Here is a 15,413-nt window from a genome sequence, read left to right on the forward strand (position 1 = left end):
ACAATCAAAGCTTTGCCCACTGTTTTTCTGATTTTAGCAGCGTAAGTGTTGAAACTTTAAAGAGTGGCACTTTTAGAGCTAACTAGTGAATATTGGTGCTTATAAACAATGGAGCGTGACCGAAGATGTAAACTTGAGTCTGAAAGCTCTAGTGTTGTGCAACTGAATATATCTTGATGTGCACATGAAGTTTATTCTTTATTTTCAATTTCATGCTGACAATACCCATGACATGCAAATTGTTTGGTGATTAAACTGAATCAACCAAGTCAATGAAAAAACTCTTAAGAACTCTCAGATGAATGTGCCAAGGTGTATATCAAGATTTTCAATCACAATTTCCATCTGGTCCTCATGCAAAGCCATCATATGGCTTCAGAAGATTTTGGTACAGTGCAAAAGTCATATAGACAAATTTTATGATACTCATGTGGTGCTTTTGAGTCATTTTTGGAACTTGTATGCTTTCTGTGCATTGTTCAGAATCAGCATTTATCTTTTGGGGTTCCACGATTTTGCATTTGGGACCAAAAGAGGATTTGAGACTGGACTCTTAACTTAATCTTGTGATTTGATACTTGATACTGAACTTGTATTGAAAAGTGTGAATTTGTGAACTTTTGAACTTGTAATCGTTCGTGTTGGCACTCAAAAGGGCAGTGGGAGGGCCTGAAATGTCGCCTTCTAATCATCTAATGATGGTGCAAATGCTAATGAGTGGCACAGTACAAATGAAACATGACAGGAGTGTCGCTGTACACAAGAGCCCGTGGTGTTCGCTGCCTCATTCCTCTTTGATCTGCAGGGCATTTCCTGTCAGAGCTGCTATCTGTCTGTCAGGATGCTTATGAGAGTATTGCCAGTGTGCTCGATTTCAGACAGACAGAGGGAGACACACCTGCTGTCTTGGGGAATGTGTCAGAATGGGTTTCTCACTGAAGAAAAATCACAGCTGGTGTCTCCTTTGAGACAGATCACGCAAATTCTGGATGACAAGCCCACCTATTCCTGTTTCTCAGACTCAGACAGGCGGTTAAAGATTCAGGCTGGAGGCCAAAAGGCTGTAGGTTTGAACCTAGTAAGGGTTTATTTATGAACCCTTGATCAAAACACTCGACCCAAGGTTAATTCATGGGGACCGATCCTGTAATAAGTGAACTGGTAAATGACTTCTTACTTCTAATTGCTTGATCTTAAAGGGATAGTTCACCCAACAATGAAAATTACCCCATGATTTACACACCCTCAAGTCATCCTGGGTGTATATGACTTTCTTCTTTCAGACAAATACAGTCCGAGGTATATAAAAAAAAAAGTCCTGGCTCTTCCAAGCTTTTTAAAGGTCCCCTGAAATGCTTTGAAACATGCAGCGTTATTCTATGTGTTGACGTCATTTTAACTGAAACAGGAAGACAGGGCGGGACATATCAAGCAGCTCCGCCCCTTTTTAAAATAGCCAATAGCGTTTGTTTATATCACAGCTTGGGCTAAAGCCAGTGTTGCCAACTTAGCTACTTTGTCGCTAGATTTAGTTACTTTTCAGACTCCGCTAGCGACTTTTTTTTTCCCAATAAAGCGACTAGCGACAAATCTAGCGACTTGGACAAACCTTAGCGAGTCTCAGTGATCGCTGGTACTGCCGCAACAGCGCGAGGTCAGCGCACGCACCTCTTTCTCTGTATTTGCTCTGTTTCGCGAGCGTCTGAGAGGAGCAGCCCTTTCAGTTAAAATAGATATTATATTGCTTCTCTAATTTTACATGCAAATATAGCCGAGCACAGGAATTGTCTTTGTCTTGTCTTATCTTGTGTGTATTATTTGATTTCATCAGACGACGGCTCAATTATAAATTAGGAGATTTGTGCAGACTAACTTCTTGGAAGGGAGAGCTGGTTATGTATTGTTAAAGGGCTGTGTTTCAGTCACTATTTCATATTTATCCCGTTGACTGACAACATAAACAGTAAAATATATAAAGGAAAACTGTTTTTTTTTTGTCAGCATTAAAATACAGTATTCGCCCATTCATCATACAGAAAATATAATTCTGTGAACAAGTGACCAAGTGACAAGTGTCACAACTATGAATTTCATACATCTCAAACCATCTTCAACACATTTCCCAGTCTCAGCAAGAGTTTTAACCACATTCAACTACTTCAACCATGTTTTAAAGGGCTTATTATACTCCAGCACTGGATCTCTATTAAATGCACATGCAGGTCTTCCTCTAATGAGTCTCGACCTTGCTTGTCAGTGGTCCCAGGGGAATCAGAACATTCCCAAAATATAATTTGAGTTGTAATAGGATTTTAATCAAGCTTTTAATCTATTATCGGCCCCACCACCGCCCCCACCCTTGCTTTCCGTTGGCAACCCACGATGTCAGAAAGCATTTCCACGCTTCTCTTTGGATGTGAACTGTGCCGGAGAGAGCCGAGCTAAGCTGTTAAATACAGCCAAACCCAACTCCAAATCTTTAATGCAGCGGAATTTAGCCCCTAATTAAACCTTAATATCATGTCAATTCAAATTAGCACGGCTAGAGGCGAGCGGAGCACCACTCCGGCCCTTTTCTTTCTTTTTTTTTTTATTTTTCTCTCCCTCGCTCTCCCGACAGAAGGGGATACAAAGAGGAGAGAAATGTCAGCAGGGAATGACGTGATAGATTAGAAATATTAAGGTCCATTAAATGGAAGTGTGTGTGCTGAGCGGAGCAGTTAAGTGTGCGCTGTGACCCTGAGGGTTGCTGACATTCCTGCTGTTCACCCAGACTGTATCACACACACTCTCTCTGCCTCATTTTACCCCAGCTGCTGGTGCTCTCATGCCCTGTACAGGAGCAGAGGGTGGTCCTTCCAACCAGGGAAAGATGAGTTTAATTGCATCATCGCAATAATATAATTTGTTGGGAAGATTCAATTCCAGTAGCAACTCAAGCCTCATTACAGAAGTCACATGTAGGCCCACATTACCAGACGTACGACTACCAGCATAAAGTCTGGTCCACGTCTTATTCTGGCCAAGAATTGGCCACTTAAATTGACTGCAAGCTAGGACTTGTGCTTTGAGAATTCTGCCACAAATTGACTTCCAAACTGGATATAGAGGAAAAGCACAAGGCTTTGGAAAAGTGATACTACCTCATGCATCCAAAAGTTTAGATATTTTAACTTGTTGTAACATACGTTGATAAAGGAAACTGTTCACCAGTGACAATTTCCTCTTTCCATGCCCTCAATTCTGATAGACGATTTTGACTTTTGGGTCGCTAGGCCTTCAGGCCCCCCTATGTGGTAGTAAGTTCCACCTTTCCCTTCACTGGCGACATCCCTGCTTCAGTCGCTTTTAAAACTTTTTGACATATGCCATTTTAAAGTGAAATAATAGACGGCAATCATTTACAATTCAACTAAGTTCAGAATTTAACTTGCTAATATACATCTTCACAATGCGGTGGAGCTCACATATTCTGTCTAATGATTGGCTGGATAAGTGGTTCCCAACCATGTTTCTGGATCCCCCCCCCCAACACTGCACATTTTGCAGATCTCTTTTGTCTGGAACACCCATTTCAGATCTTGTAGTCTCTACTAATGAGCTGACGAGTTGAATCAATTGTCTTTGATTAAGGAGAAATGCAAAATGAGCAGTTTTAGGGGTTCTCCAGGAACGGAGTGGTTGGGAAGCACTGATCTTAATAATCCAACAAATAGGAACGCTTCCTAGCAGTCAGCAACGCAGCTACTTGGCGACCTGCTTTCAGTGTAAATGCATCTGAAGTCGCTTAGTATAATCCAAATCTGTCCACCTTGAATCCCCTACATGATTTTATGAAGTAAATGTACCTTTGGGAACTTTTTTGCAAGATGTGAAATGTGTACCAATAAGTACACATCACTGCAGTTTCCAACAGAAGTGAACACTAAAGGCAGTAAAACAGCAGGCACTTGTAATCGTTTCCGTATACAGTTATGATTACAGGTCCATATGTTTCACTTTCCAGACGTAACAAGCTTGCTTGGTAGCTCAGCTAGCATGGAATTGGACTTAGTATGCGGAATCCTTGGGTACGAATCGCATTTAAAAAAAAAAAGATTCAAAAGAAATGAAAGAGATGAAAATTGAGACATTGAAAAAATCCTAAAACCGATTGCTTGCGACTGCATTTTTACGTCACATTTGCTTTTGTTTATACTATCGGGCAGGTTTAGGTGTTGTGTAGATGGTACGTTATATTAAAACATCACAGAGCATTAGAGTATAGCGCCACTCAATGGACATTTCAAGTCAGAACTGCGGTGATGCGTACAAAACCAACATCACACAAAATTGTTCCAGGGGAAAAAAAAACTAACACACTTTCAGCGCCACCCAGTGGACATTTCACATCGAATATGTCACCAAACATACATGGCGCTACATATTTTGCATCTTGCGAAAAAGTTCCTACAGGTATGTTTTCGTCATGAGATAAGGTTGTGAATCCCTAAATTTGCGTAGAAGTGAACCAGTAAGATTGGAGCTGGTGAATTCTGCAAGATCGTGCTATTTTGTGCACACTATACATCATGCGGTGAACATGTCCGCTTAAGCCTAGACTATATACTACCTGGCCAACAATGTTCAGCATACCCACCAAATCCTCCTGAACATTCGCTTAGTAGGGTTGGACTCGGGTACTTAAGGCCAGTTCACCTCGTACCGACAGATGCAGACCAAACGCCAATTCAACATGTTCAGTCGCCAAAAACAAGTGTTGACCAACAACTAGACACCACAGGGTTGACTCACCGATCAGACAAAACTATATGAACGTGTCTGTTTGACGGCGTCTGCTGGTGCATTGTGAATTGGCCTTTAGAAGTGACACTGATGATCGTCAGTCATAACTATTTGTTGATGATAAAATAGACTACCAATGGGAAGGCAGAAAGTGGAGATCACGTGATCTGCTTCCTGATCTGTTGGGTACTGCAAAGAATAAGACTGTGGAGATAACCAAATCACCTTGAGCACTCTCTAGTCACTCTGTACAGTAATTTGTCATGCCAGTAATTGAGAGAGTCTATCTTGCTTTCAAAGAATACTTGAGTGCTGAGCTAGTTACTTTTAGGGGACTTGCCATTTTGCTGATGTATTTCATTCAAAGTCCCTTATGCCACACTTAATTCAGGGACAATCCCTGCTGGAGCTTTCTGGAGTTAAGAATCTCGTTCAAGAACGCAATTATTACACAGCAAGATCGTGATCTCTGTAATTCAACGTCCCACAACCCGGTTTCAGCAGTTACTCATGATCAGGATTAAATGGGTGTCCTTCACATTAGCAGCCGAGATCCTTGAGCTTCTGCAACTTCCGCTTTCTACAGAGCGATATGTACTGGTATCTTGCGTATACTTCATGAAAACCATGAGCGTTTGTTCAGGATGATATTTTTGGCCTTGAGGTGTTAAAGAGTGATTGGAGCATGTTTGATGCGAGTGTTTTTGTTGACAAGCCGTTTGTTTCTTGCAGCACCGTGACGTCAGCTGTGTTCACCGTGGGAGACAACGTGGTGTCGGGAAGTGACGATCGCACCGTCAAGGTGTGGGACTTGAAGAACATGAGATCTCCGATTGCCACCATCCGCACAGACTCAGCCGTTAATAGGTAAGAGCAGCAGGTCGGTGAGGTGTAAGACTGCTTCCTGAGACTGTTGTTTCTGAACAAGCAGAGACAGTGCCCGTCTTAGAAAGTTCTTGGATATTGAGAAACTTTATTCTTCTATATCAAGATGTTCTGAACGAATGAAGTCAAGTCAGGCTTCTGAACTAGGAATAGTACAGAAGATTTGTGTATATATATATATATATGTATGTATGTATGTATATGTATATATGTATATACATATGAAGTGAAGTGCAACATCTTGTTTACATCAAGTGCAATAGATGCTGTTCGCACAAAGTGTTATTTTGTAAATTGTTTAACCGATGGGAGTGAAAGCAGCCTTTATCAACGAGGTAAGCTTTCTGCATTTGGTGTAAATCGATGCTGCTTATTTCTTTACATTTAATTGAGTTTATTGATTGATTTTCTGTCTGTAACCTGCAGGATAAGTGTCTCAGCGAACCAAAGAATCATCGCTCTGCCACACGACAACAGACAGGTCAGGCTATTTGACATGAATGGAGTCCGTCTGGCCCGTCTCCCACGGAGCAACAGACAGGTACGAGGTTTTATTACGTTTTGTTTGGTCTTTCAGGTTGTCTTGCACTCTTTAACCACTAGGCAGCAAGGTTATTTTGGTAAACGAAAACTAAGATGAAAGCGATTGATGAAAAAAAACATTTCATAAACTGGAAAGTCAAAATATTTGAAAAACTAAAACGAAACAAAACTAACAACAGTTATTGAAAAACTAACTGAAATAAAATAAATTAACAAATAAATAATTGTTTTTGTAATTATTATGTTCTCTCCCCTTGGCGGAAAAATATATGAGCTGTGCGACAGTTTAGGGAAATACCTTTAAATGGCGCATCACGCACATGGTGTTATCTGACAGAGAGACGCAAAGCAGTTTAAAGCAGAGTCCTGCACGGGTCCTGTTTGTTTAACGTGCACCAGCAGTACTTAACAGAACACCCGACCCATTATCCCACAGCAGCACTCATTTATTTCTGTACCAGACCAGAACCGTTTGACATAGACCGCGAGTCGCGACCCGAACTGCGCACGCATTAATCTACAACATCAGGCAGGCAAACTTATTTATTTTCTCATGTAACACAAGCAATCAAACCAACATTAGGTATTCTAAGTTGATGCTATGAAGAAAAACAGACACGCAGAGCAACATGATAATTAACAGAAAAAAAGATGAGAACGCGTATCCTTTCTGTAAACAGTAGGCTACAAAACTTTGGCCTAGCATCATGTGATCACTCTGCCAACAAATCCATCAAATGTGCACAGGCTATATCACATCATGCACATGCTAATAATTCTTCATAAATAAAGAAAAGAACATATTCAAATATGAGCCTTTACTGTTAAATACAATTGCCGTTATTATTGAATTTCATTAGTCCCAGTTATGATTTATGCACAGCTGTTCACGAAAAGTGAGCAAGACACGACAGTTACAATATAATGTTTATGGTTAAATAAGAAAAAAGACATCTAATATATTTCAACACACCATCAGAAATGATATTAAGCGCAACTTGTGTAGATTTATTCAGTAAAAAGGCTTGACTGCTTCCTTTGGGGTGTATATTTGTATACTTTTTACCATATCATATTTACCATATTTTTACTAATCAATCTCAGCATATTATCATTGTTGAAAACAGTTGTGCAGCTTCATATTTTTATGTTTTGTAAATATTTTTAAAACATTAATAGGTTCACAAGGACAATTGTTTTTTTAAATAGACATCTTTTGTCATTTTAAAAACTGTTAGGTATTCGGCCTTCATCCCAATGTTTCATTTTGTTGGCTTCGGCCAAGAATTTTCATTACGGTGCATCCCTATTAATTTCTTTAAAAAACAATAAATAAAACGATAAAAACGTACAAATCTTAAACTTTTGAATCAATAGTAGTAGATTTAGGAATATGTTTTCCTATTTACAGTTATAGCAGAATTTTTATTTTAGAATTTAAAGTTAATTTTTGTAATACATATTTACATTAATACTATATTGATTTCAGTTCTTATACATTTAAAAGTAGATACATTTATAAACTATTTAAACCAGTAAACAAATGACTTTAATACAATTTCCTGTTTAAACCCCCTGTAATAATGTATGTTTTAAATCTTTAGCTTAGCTACATGCTGAATCACCAGAGAACATTAGTCGAGTCCCACACGTGATTCTCTTGAGATGTGTTATTTCCTTGCAGCACATGAGTGGCTGTTAGCAAAGTCGCTGCCCATGACGAGCGTCTCAAATCAGTCTCTAACAAGGGTCCATTTTAGAATCGAACCATGAGGCAGAAAGGAAGCTTACTAGGTTTTGTGCCACATCCCTTTAACTATTGCATTAGCAGGTTTTGTACCTTTTTATGTCTCCTGACAACCAAATTGCATTTGGCACGCAGGGCCATCGGCGCATGGTGTGCTGCTCTTCCTGGAACGAGGAGAACCAAGCTTGCAATCTGTTCACCTGTGGCTTCGACCGCCAGGCCATCGGCTGGAACATCAACATCCCTGCCCTGCTGCAAGAGAAGTGACGCACTTCACACGTACACAAGCTTAACACGGCCCAATCACGACTGAACACATTCGTCAGTGCCACACCTGCAGTAGATTTTAAATAGCACATTCACGTTTTTCATCCCAGTTGGCGTCTATTGTCACTGTCCCACGGTCATCATCCCGCCACGTCTTCTGACGTCTGTGGAAAACTTAATTTCCTGGATATTCTGCATATCTAGCCCTGCACTGTCTGCCCTGAGGTCATATAGTGTGGTGAACTTCCTCCCAGTGTTGTTACCCCAATTCTACATGTTTGCATGAAACTGCGACTCGTGAATCCCGCGAGACCGGGACATTGCCGAAACGTCCGTTCACAGCCTGCCGCTGTTACGCTCAAGTAATTTTTCACTTAAGTGGTATTTTTGTTGCGCAATGTTCTTTGTACAGATGACTTTTTATTTTACGATAGCATTTTAGATTTTTATTTTGTTTTGAATAGAGTTCTGCTTTGCTTTTTATAGAGATGAGATGTGCAAAAGAAACTTAAAGCACTCTGCCTTTGTGAACGGAAATCGGCAATCGCATTTACGGATCCGCACCTTCGTGATGTTCTGATTGCCGTTCAAGCAGCCAATCAGCTTCTGGCAGTATTGCCGCAGTCCATTTGCATGACAAACCCACCTCGCTTGTCAAATATGTGAAGCAAAATGCTGTATAATTGCTGTGTAATCTTGTTCACCCTATGAAAACGAAAAAAAAAAAAAAAACCGTATTGACTGTTTATGGAGCCCTACGTTTGATGTTCACTTCCATTTCAAGGGCTTTCAAGTCATGTAGATAGTAAATATTTGAATCAACGCATCTGAATTCAGAATAAGTTTGCGTGTTGCTCGCTGCTGTAGTTTTTACATTGAAGAGTTGTTTGCGGCAGCGAGTTTTCGATATTGTAATATTCGTCAATAATCATCGGACCAAATGTCAAAGCCTGTCTCAGTGTGATCTGCTGATGCTTGAAAGGCTTCCTCATGTACTTTGGACTTCTTGTGATGTGTGAACCACTGTGCATAACTGTATCTACAGAAACCTCGCTTGAATGACGTGCGACATTCGTCAATAATCCTTAAATGGAAGCTCTTCCATCGTGTTACAATTGGTATCGTTACTGCATTACTGGGCTTTAACCAGAACTGCTTTGGACTGTGCTAGAAGTCTTGGTGGAAAGTGCCAGTTCTTTTCACGTAGACAGTCTGTTAAATCTGTTAGGTCTAACAAAAAGATGTTTATTATGCGATGTATATTTGTGTGATGTCCATGTTTAATGGACTGTATTTGGCTTTAGAGTTGAAATGTACGCAAAGACGCATAGAAAACGCTCATCTTTTATCCAGCTGTCTAACAACACATATGACCCATCAGAACGTCCTTTAAAAATGAGTCTGATCTCCAACATTTTAGGTGTCTTTAACTTGATAGAATGTTCTGTGGGGTATTCTGTATTGAGCCATTTCACTTTGTTATTTGAGAGCAACATAATTTTCTGTACTGGAGAAGCATATTGCATCATATAATAAAGTGAAGATGTCTTTCAACGATCACGTTGTCTACAAAGTTAATATTCTGTGAACACCAACTTACTATATGTTACCCTGGACCACAAAAGCAGTCTTAAGTAGGTATATTTATAGCAATAGGCAAAAAAACATTGTATGGGTCAAAATTATTGATATTTTTTTCATGCCAAAATTCGTATTCCATGAAGATATTTTGTAAATTTCCTACTGTAAATATATCGAAACTTAATTTTTGATTGGTAATATGCATTGGTAAGAACTTAATTTGGACAACTTTAAAGGCAATTTTCTGAATATTTAGATTTTTTCGCACCCTCAGATTCCAGATTTTCAAATAGTTGTATCTCGACCAAATATTGTCCGATCATAACAAACCATACATCAATGGAAAGATTATTTATTATTTATATATGTATAAATCTCAATTTCCAAAAATTGACCCTTATGACTGGTTTTGCGGTCCAGGGTGCACGCACGCACACACACAAAATCTATATTGCCAAAAGTATTGGCACCCCCTTCTAATGAACATGTTTGACTACTTTAGTAATTTCCATGAGTACAAATCTTAATGTTTAAGCATATAATGCTATTCTAGGGAACTGTGTGCTTCTAATTTTATAGCAACAGTTTGGACAGCACCCTTTTCTATTCTAACATGACAGTGCCTCTGTGTATAAGACAAGGTTCAAAAAGAAATGATTGACTCAGTCAGTGTGGAAGAACTTGACTGGTCTGCAGAAAGCCAAGTCCTGATCTCAGCTGAACACCTCTGGTGTGACTTTAAATGCAGACCTTGAGCCGAAAACGCATCACCAAACACCAGTAACTTGTATATGGGTACAGTCATTTTAGACACGTCCAAAACTGTTGCAACAGAGATGGAAATACAGTTTTTAAATACGTGAATTATGCTTCCATCTTTGTTGCCACAGTTTTGGAAGTGCCGCCTTCTGTTCTAAAGCTCTACTTTTGTCCATATAGTGTATATACATATATAGGTAACACTTAGTGTAAATGTATAATGCATTTTAAAGGGTTCTTAGAGGGTATAATGCATTATAATTATGTGCATTGTAATGCATTATATATTGTAAATAATTACAACCGAATTTAAAATGCATAGTGTAACAGTGAACTGATAAAATATACATTACGTGTTATGATGTATTAACTGTGGTTACAATTATTCATGAGATTGTACAATGCATTACGATGCATTAAAACTACTTTTATAATGCATTATACATACAGGCTTTAAGTAAAGTGTTACTTTTTTTTTTTTTTTTTTTTTACAGCAACAACAAACAGAATCAAGTCAAAGTATAACACAACATTTTTGTTTTTATTCACATAAACATTCACTTTTAACTCAAGTGCAATGTACATACCTTAGCAGCATATGCTTTTAGGCTAAAATTTACTCTATTGAGAGATATCTGTAAGGTACCTATTTTTTTTTTTTTTCTTTTTTTTTTACAAATTTTTACAAAATATACAGTCATTAGTACAATATTGCCATTCAATCATGCCTTACGACTGAATTACTTGAAATGTAGTTTTGTCTGGGGCTTTTAATGTTTTTGTTGTAATGAAGAAAAAGTTAAACTCAAACACAAATGTTGCCCAATAAAAAGTGAAACAAGTACATATAAGACACACGTGCATTAACAGTCTTTCCAATTATGTCAATTTCAAACTGGGTTGTCAGTGTGGTGGAAATAACTATGAAACCGATCATTCCGTTCAATATCAAGTTGAACCTTTTAGAAATTTTTTTTGGAAAAAAAAAAAATCCAGATAACGGAAAGCCAAAGGTAGGTAATGCTGGGTTACATATTTCGATCTGTCATCTTTCTATTGATGTTCTATTTCTATTAGTAGACAAAAATGATCACATTAAGATGGGATGGAGTCATTATTTAAAATATATATAACATCAGACATTAAACAGAGGGCAGAGAAAACCTTAAATATATTTGCCACCACTAGGTGTCCCTGTAACATCTTGAGCTGTTTGTAAAGGGGTGGATACATGACATCTCGGCATAGGTTGACAAAGTGGCATTTGAAAATACATACTGAAAGTTTATGAAAAACAAAAACACGTGCTGTGATGATATACTCAAAGCAATAATGAACTATGCAAAGAAAGGAATCGACCTATAAATGTTGCGAGTCAATTAAAATATAATAATCATGGAGTAATATGATTGTATTTGTATACAACAATAAACATCTTCACAGACAAATAGTGATAACTTGACGAAATAATTCAAGGTTGAAGCACGCATACTAAACCACAGAATAGCGTACATCTAAATCAAAAAGACATGAATGAGATGCATCTGTAAATTAAATAAACGAATGCATGAGAATCATTGGTTAAACCTCGGTTAAAGTGGCATGCATTTCAAAGGTTGGGTTGAGCTTTACGAAGCAATTTGTAATGTGCTCGGTTTGTAAATGAATCCATTAACTACAAATTACTTCATAATCACGGATCTCTACTCGCACCCTTAACTCCATTTTCTTTTCGTCCTTTGTGCCTACATCAAAGCGTCGACGTTTCCCTTTCTTTTCACGCAGGTCTCTGCCCGGAACACCCTGTGTAAAGATACAGCACTGACACACAAAGAGAAACCAGCTGAGAAATGACACGTCACCGGTGAGCAGGATTGAGGTATTAAAGCAGCAAGCTGTCCCTGCTCAAAAAACGGGGTGTCGTAATGGCACCATTTACATTAGCTTGTCACCATTACCTCTAACCTGCACACCCGAAATGGAGCTGAATTAACCTGTCTTTGCAATGTCAACCCCTACTGTTTTTTCGGTCCCTCTTTTTTCCCATTTTGAAGCTGTACCAATGAACCAAAGGCAAAGGAGAGAGAGGAAGATGAGGGACGCATCACTCTGACAGGACCTCTAATTGGACAGCGTGTCGGAGCTCTTCAGGGGCAGACCATCCGGAAACGGGCAGATAATGACAAGACGGCGGCTGCCTTTCACTTTGGCGAAGGTTAACACACATACACACGTTTGAATGACGGCTACAGGAGAGCCATCAGTGGAGAGAGAGAGGTGACCATCTTGTTGTGAGAAAATAGTCCCCGTTTCTCACATTTCCCCTGGTTGTCGATTCCGTAGCTGGTAACCCTTGTTCTGCCAGAAGTCTCGCGAAAGCTACATACATTGCTTCCCAGAACAAAGCACCCCCTAAGGGTAACCTTAACCTTCCATGTTTTTTGGTTTTTAAATACTTATGGACAAATCTAAATTATTTTGCAATAATTGGCATGTCATAATAGACTGTGCACGATCGCTTCTGCATTTGGCCTCAATGGCCACTGCAACTTCCAGAATGCAGAGAAAATTAAATCTTGGGAGCGTTACACAATAGGACAAAGCAATTTTGATATGATCTTTCACACTAAAGGTATTCTGGAAGCTTCTGGAACTCATCACAAGAATGTTATAGTTTAATGCTATGTTGAACTGTGTACTGTGATATTACATGCATACAAAACTTGAAAGCATATCAACTGAACATCTATGAAATGTTAGTCAAAGCATTTTTTTTTTTAAACAATGGCGCTTAAAATCTTGAACTAAAATGTTATTGCAACCATGTAGCCTGAGTGAATGAAAATGAATAATTTTCAACTTAGAAAGTGTGGGCTGCTTTTGGTGCTTGAATTTGTGCACTGAGGTCCAAGTTAAGACACGCTAGAAGTTAAAATGATTAAAAAAATATATATTTTTTGCTCTATTTAACAATATTAATAATGAAAGAAATCTTCCCTCAGGTAAGGCCGTTTCACACTGGACGCGATGCGAAAAAGCGAGGCGAATCGCAGACGAGCGCGAAACGAATGTTCGCCTCCTGCTTATTCATGCCTGCACGCTGGGTGGCGCTGACCAACAATGCATTTTTCCTCAGATATGTATCTCATATATGGATTTAACCTCGTCTGCTGCTCAATATATATAGCATTAAATTAATATAGCTAAATTAAGTTTGGTTCTACACCTGAAAAACAAACTATCTATAATGCTTTACAATAAAACATCTTGAAATATAAATAGAAGTACAATTAGCATCGAGCCACATTTAAAAATGCATTTGATTATTAATGTTTTTGCTTAAAAACCCCCTTAAACCATCATCGAGTGCTTGTAATAACTTCTGATTGTGATCTATAGTTGATTTTGATTCTATAATAGGCAGACATGCACTCTTTGTATGTTTTATAATGCCACACAGCTTATAGTCATAAACATCCTTTATTGTTATAAAAATACCATGAGCTTCATACAAAACGCATACAGAAAATATAGTGTCAATGTCTGTTTGCTTTCATATTTCATGTGTAGAAAAATGCTTCACTCGATTTTTTTATTACGGAAGATCTAACATTAGCGAGTAAGCGCGCTCTGACTCATAACATGTGCACATGTGGGAGAAAACGGGCACTCCAGATCACATAATTCAGTGGAGAATTAATAGAAATTATATTAAGAACATGTGAGAATAAACCCAAAGATAACAAGAACTCGGCATCCACTCTTCTGTGTTTGTTTTCACTGGTTTTCGAAACAGCGCCACCACTCCTGCCTTTTTGTGCAACAGCAGCTGCTCTAGGCATGTGATCTTAGCTGAAATCTGATTGGACAGCCCGTTTCTTCGGAGCGACGGGGGGAAAAATCGACACAGGACAAAAAAAAAAAATCCTCGCTTTTTCATGCTTTGAATGATCGCGCCTGTTTTAATAGCTCCAAAGGGATCTATTGTTTTGATTCAAAAGCATCATCGCGCCGAATTTTCGCGTTCAGTGTGAAAAGCCCTGTAGACCGCATGTTTTCTTCCCTAGCTGGATGTTGTGCTTATGATAAAGGCTTGTGACTGTCCCACTGACTGCCAAGTAAATAACACTGTCAGAATACTACAGTTGAACCACTGATGGCAGATGGAGTATTCTGACGATGTTTTTCATACTTTTCTGGACCTTGACAGTGTTATTTACTTGGCAGTCAATGGGACAGTCACAAGCCTCCTGGTTTTCATCTAAAATATCTTAATTTGTGTTCTGAAGACAAACAAAGCTTTTACAGGATTGGAACGACATGGTGGTAAGTGATTAATGACAAAATTTTCACTTTAGGGTGGAGTATCCCTTTAGCACACATCCGTCCCCTCGGTCTATGCCATTGGTCAACCCTATCACAAAGTCAACCTGACTAAAAGTCCAGAATTTTGGCAGGGAATTAATTACAACAAATAGCTTTGGAAGCGCATCCCCAATAGATAGCATTACTAAGTTCCTCAGGTTCAGGTTAGGGGTTAGTATTCAGCATTGTTACTGGTTTGTGCTTTACTGGTCTGGTAAAAAACACTAACTGTACCCTTCCCCTACAGAAGACATGAAAAGCAAGGTACAAAATTCTTCCATGTCTCATCCTTACCTTGGTAGCAACATTTTGCGAGAGTTTGACAGAACAAGGTTTACCACCTAGTCGTGACTCCTGTCATCTCCCTGTGGAGATTTTTTTTGGCAGTGGGATGTTGTTGACTTTAGGGGTGAGAGAGGGCTTCTGTGGCGACTGGTTGCAAGGTGAAGGTGGTTTTGGTGACGAGGTCAGGCTTCCGCAC

At 38.9% G+C, this 15,413-nt stretch overlaps 1 protein-coding gene across 6 annotated transcripts in view; it reads left to right on the forward strand.

The window, feature by feature from the left end:
- The window catches only part of LOC306863493 (WD repeat-containing protein 37), a 36,370-nt gene extending 26,585 nt beyond the window's left edge, over positions 1 to 9,785 (forward strand). For all 6 annotated transcript variants that reach the window (XM_079406850.1, XM_079406847.1, XM_079406846.1 and 3 more), the window contains 3 exons: positions 5,518 to 5,652; positions 6,097 to 6,211; positions 8,096 to 9,785. In XM_079406850.1, coding sequence (XP_079262976.1) covers positions 5,518 to 5,652; positions 6,097 to 6,211; positions 8,096 to 8,227 — 382 coding nt within the window. In that variant the 3' untranslated portion in view covers positions 8,228 to 9,785. The remainder of the gene's footprint in view (positions 1 to 5,517; positions 5,653 to 6,096; positions 6,212 to 8,095) is intronic.
- Positions 9,786 to 15,413: the final 5,628 nt, after the last annotated feature.

This window comes from Barbus barbus (genome assembly GCF_936440315.1).
Source record: "Barbus barbus genome assembly, chromosome: 44".
Classification (NCBI taxonomy): Eukaryota; Metazoa; Chordata; class Actinopteri; order Cypriniformes; family Cyprinidae; genus Barbus; species Barbus barbus.